The sequence below is a fragment of the Cupressus sempervirens genome, chromosome 10, assembly GCF_028749045.1.
Source record: "Cupressus sempervirens isolate cs-2001-9-10 chromosome 10, ASM2874904v1, whole genome shotgun sequence".
Classification (NCBI taxonomy): Eukaryota; Viridiplantae; Streptophyta; class Pinopsida; order Cupressales; family Cupressaceae; genus Cupressus; species Cupressus sempervirens.
Window position 1 is genome coordinate 740,776,117 of NC_143127.1, and position 4,806 is coordinate 740,780,922.

The 4,806-nt window shown below is 33.4% G+C and overlaps 1 protein-coding gene across 1 annotated transcript; it reads right to left on the bottom strand.

Moving 5' to 3' along the window:
• Window positions 1-943: 943 nt before the first annotated feature.
• Window positions 944-1,492, bottom strand: LOC149536008 (dirigent protein 5-like). The gene has a single exon (XM_089806219.1). It carries the CDS (start codon window positions 1,490-1,492, stop codon window positions 944-946), a length of 549 nt encoding a protein of 182 aa, XP_089662345.1.
• Between the last annotated feature and the right edge of the window lie 3,314 nt (window positions 1,493-4,806).

The window sequence follows — 4,806 nt, forward strand, 5'->3', positions numbered from 1 at the left end:
TTCTTTTGTGCTCCCCTTCAAGATTTCTTGTGGTTGGGTATCGATAAGATCAGGTTACATAGCATTATAGGTCTCTGTGTTAGCTATCTAACCATATAATTTATTTTTAATTTGAACTATTTCAAGCCTTTCATCTATAATTTATTTTGAATGTATGTTCATTTTTTGTCAAAAACCACCATGTACTAATTGGGCTATAGATTTTAGCTCGTTCATCGAATTTTGTAAAAACTTAGTTTTTTAGAAACTAGACTCCATTCTACACACTTTGAAAAAAAAAAGTTTTTATTTTAGATTAGTTTTCAATTATTTCTAGGGGGAGCACACAGATATTTCACGTTTTTGGGATGTGTCTAGTTAAAAAATTCGTTAAAAAAAAAATAGACATTATAAAATTACTCGAAAAATCTTGGATAAACTACATAGTGTTAAGTAACTTTTGACCAAAGCGATTAAAAAATTTTTAAAAAAAAGTTAAAATTTTAGGGGGGCCACACTTTGTACTGTGCTATGTTTTTTTGGAATAAACAATACCACTTTTTGTGGCCCCCTTTTTTGAGGACCTAAAACTAAACCATTTTGAAAAAAATTTAGTAATTTAGAAACTAGATTCAAAGGACTACGAATGTTGTCTACAAATGAAATTGAGAAAATGTTGTCTACAAATGAAATTGAGAAAATGTTCCTAAGCAAAATCAAGAATGGAAAGTGTCTTACTCAAAATTCATAACACTACGACCACCATGTAAAAAATTTAAAAGCCAACACAATTGAAATCAACCTTTTCAAAATCTAAAACTTTCACAACAACAAATTTACTACAAGAAATTTCTTAATCAAGAATCATAACAAGAAGAATGAATGAAAACCTTTCAATACGAGGTCCCTAGACTCCTTACACAGCTGAATCTAAGAAACACCATTAAAACTCCTTTCTTTTCACTCAATAGAAAAGCTCGATGTTGAAGAAGAGGCGCATATAAGTAGCATTAGAGGCACCGGCGTCCGTCCGAACGGTAGCCACACCGGTAGCAAATGCAAAATCGCCGGTGCCGCTGACAACGGGCATCTTCATCTTCTCCCTTCCCTGCTGCATTCCACCCGTCGCTCCCACCAACGTCAGACTCCCGTTCAAACGGGGGCTCTGGACAAATGCCGTAAAAGCAAACCAGGCCACGAAGAAATCGCCCAAATGGTCATAACTAGCCGTGTACACGCCCTGCGCTCTTCCCACCACGGTCGAATTCAGAGTCGGCCCAACCGTTAGCGGGTCGTCGAACACAACGGTGTTTCCGTAGCCGTTACTCCCCATCATGGGCACCTTGTTTGCATTGGTCTCGTCCATATTGTTGTGGTAGTAGAATTTTACTGTCGATGGGCTTTTTGATCTCATGCCTTTGCCCCTTCGGCACCTGCACAAGGCATTGGAACCGCCGGAATGTGACAGAATTGCTAGCAGAATAGTTACAGATGCGATCTTGGTGATGAACATTTTGGCTTATCTTCTTCCTCTGGTGTTTGGATTGTAATGGAAGAAGGGATTTTATATAGTCTGTAGAGAGATTTGCATCAAGTTCGCCGTTTGGCGTTAATTGTGGGGGGGGGACTGTTTTGGAGGACAAGTTATTCGGTGGAATTTGCAGAAGGGATTTATACACCGTTCTGGTGTGGGCAGATCGTGAAATTGGCTTTAATTTTGGAGATTTGAGTTTGGTTTTTCGAGTTTAGCACACTGCGGTTGAAGTACAGAGTTCGGTAGAAATTTTGGCTAATTATGGGAAAATGGGTGCGAAAGGTCAAGGAGAGCCCCATTTTTCAATGTCAGAATGGGGAAGTAGGGATAGTTGTTGTGATTATACAGTTATTTGTATTGAAGCGATTCATTAACGGTTATGGATTTTAATAATCTATCATCTTTTTGTCACGCCGGTGGCTAAATAGCCAAAGAAATGTACGGAATTTGTCACTTCTTCCTTTATATATATATATATATATATATAGGGAAACGATTCAGTTGTTGTCAATATACACAATGTTGTCATGTTAGTTGTTATCTTTTCTTTCATTACCATTCAAAAAAAGTCCGCTCTCAAATATGCTAAAATAAATCACCATGAACATCAAAAGTCGTTCCTTTCTTTTCATTCTTTAGTTTTCTTGATTGTAGATTGGTCCATTTGTCCAAAAAGTAGTATAACGACTATTGGGGGGTCTTAGTGGTGGGAACGATTTAAAATATCACCTTTAGACCACCTCGCACTCTACGAGTTCTACAAAGAATCTAGTAAATGTGGGAAAGCCAAAAGGTTGGCTTTAAGCTCTTCACTCGCCTACGAAGGTTCACTGAAAAAATTGGCAAATTTCAATGTACAGATTAGGCACTGTAGGTGCACGAAGCTAGCCTGGACGGCTACTGAGTTGTTTCCCCTATATAGTAGATCACATGTATTACTAATAATCAATCATTTTTTTAAATTTTTGGTTGGTAATTAGTCCACGTGTGCACCACTTTTCGGACATTCTATGAAAACTACTAGAACATTTGACCACAAGTATAGTGAATGATTATTGGTACAATAATATAGACCACTTTGCACTTGATGATCTATACAAAAAGATTCATGAATACCCAAAAGTTGAAACACTAGCTTTAAGCTCTTAACTCACCTGCCAAGATACATTAAAAAAGGAGAAGCAAAATCCAAGACTTATGGTTTAGGAGCTCTACATGTGCAAAATTAGTCTAGATGGCTATTCAATTATCTTCCCCAGTGTTTTTGTGATTTTGAAGTTACTACTCTTATTGTCATATTTATTTAGAAGGATATGGTCTCTTTTTGGTTGGATTTTAATAAGAAACAAATGAGATGATGATATGTTAATGAACAAATAAAATACAACTTATTATAAAATTTAACAGTAGTAGTAGTAGTAGTTGTTGTTTTGGGATTAAATTGTATAAATTTGTTGCATCAACTTTTGGGATCATATGGGTTTTCGAGGGAGAGGATTTAGTTGTTGTGTTTAATAGTTGTGATTATGAAATTATTGGTGTTATCATGGATATTTGTATAGAATGAGATGCTCTTTTTATGCTTAGATTTTGACACAAACAAATTAGGTGATGATATATAAGTGAACAAATAAAACATAACTTAGTAAACGATTTAATTGTTAATGTTGTTTTGGGATTAGATTGTATTTGTATCAAATCTGGAATCATATTTTTTATGCTAGAGCGCTATCTCAAAAGTTGATTTTAAAAAGTCCCATATAACAACTAATTGAGAAGTAACAATAACAATTAAATTAATGGATTCTAAAAATCTACCAAGTTTCATTAATTAATGCACATTTATGAACTAATTTTGTAAGTCTTTTTAAATACCTTGACAGAAGGCATGCTTGTGTGATGATATGAACTTAAAACCTTAATTATAATAATGGGTCTTGCCAGAGAAGTTATTATAAAAAAATGAAAATGATTTAATATAGCCACCTATTATTATGAGTGGAAATATTCTCAAGTAATGTATTATATCTTTTTTTAAGGAATCAAAGTTGTCATGCATGAGGTTGAGAGGTACTAAATTAGAATTGTCATATTTTTGTACCTTTTTTTCGTAGATTTTATTTTGGTTAGGCCTTCTTTTATAGAATGCTAAATACATAACTAACATGGGACATAGTCCCATATTAGATTAGGTGGCGAAGTGAGGATAGTAGTTGAGTAATATGTTCTTCCTAATGGAGCATTTAAGGAACCATGTCAATCCTTATCCCTAAAAAGATTTTAATAAATCTTAAAAAAGAAATCAAACAATGTCACATCAATGCACCATAAACATGACTTTAATGCACAACTATTGATCTTTTTTTTGGAGACCATTTTGGACACCTCACAAAAAGAAATGTTAATGTGTCATCATATTTGAATGGTGACTCAAACCAAATGTTTTGAGTAGGGACCTACAAGTAAGCAAGTATGTAAGTTGAGTGTGTTTTGAAATCTCCACATAAGATTTTGCGAGGTGCAAAGTTAGAATGCTCCACTACAAAGCTCTCTCCTACCATTTTTTTCATTTTCATTAATTTGGGAAATGAATTTTGATTTATAATTATTTTCTATTTATGTTTTATGTTTTTTTTAATTAGAAAGAGGCTAAAGCCAAGTTTAATTATTATTATGTATTGTTATTAATTATTTCTACTTATAAAGCTCGAGTAGCTTTGAACCCAACACCTCTTAGATATGAGACTCACAATGTTTCCATTGTGTTGTAGGCTCTTGCCTTATTTTCTATTTATGTTTATATAAAAATTATGAAAGATTATTTTACAATTTATGAAAATGAATGTATTTTGAAAATGTAAATTCAAATATATTTTTTGCTCCATTTATTTTGATTAAACTGTAATATATTTTATTTGTGTTCTTAGTGCAAGATTTGAGAGCTAGTCTTAACATTATTTAAAATCTAAAATCTTTAGTATGCTAAATAAACATATCGTCCAATTATCAAATATCAAATGTCTCCATGTAACATTTACATATCCATGAGCACTCTAGAATATCATACAATTAATTTTTTGAATTTGATGGGCCTCTACCTTTCCTTTGTTCTAGTTGACTTTCATATCTCCACTCCCCTTCCTAGAGAGGTGGTTCTCATGGTAGGGGGGACGTGGGTATCCTCCCTACAAATTGTACCATTGGCAAAATTTAAAAAAAAAGAAAAAGAAAACTTAATGATTTTTTTTTGAAATTTTCAACATTTGATCTTCATGATCTATATATTTTGTGAT

What these genes read in the sequence shown, in the direction of transcription:
- LOC149536008 (XM_089806219.1), bottom strand. Translation starts at nt 1,492, where the DNA reads ATGTTCATCACCAAGATCGCATCTGTAACTATTCTGCTAGCAATTCTG.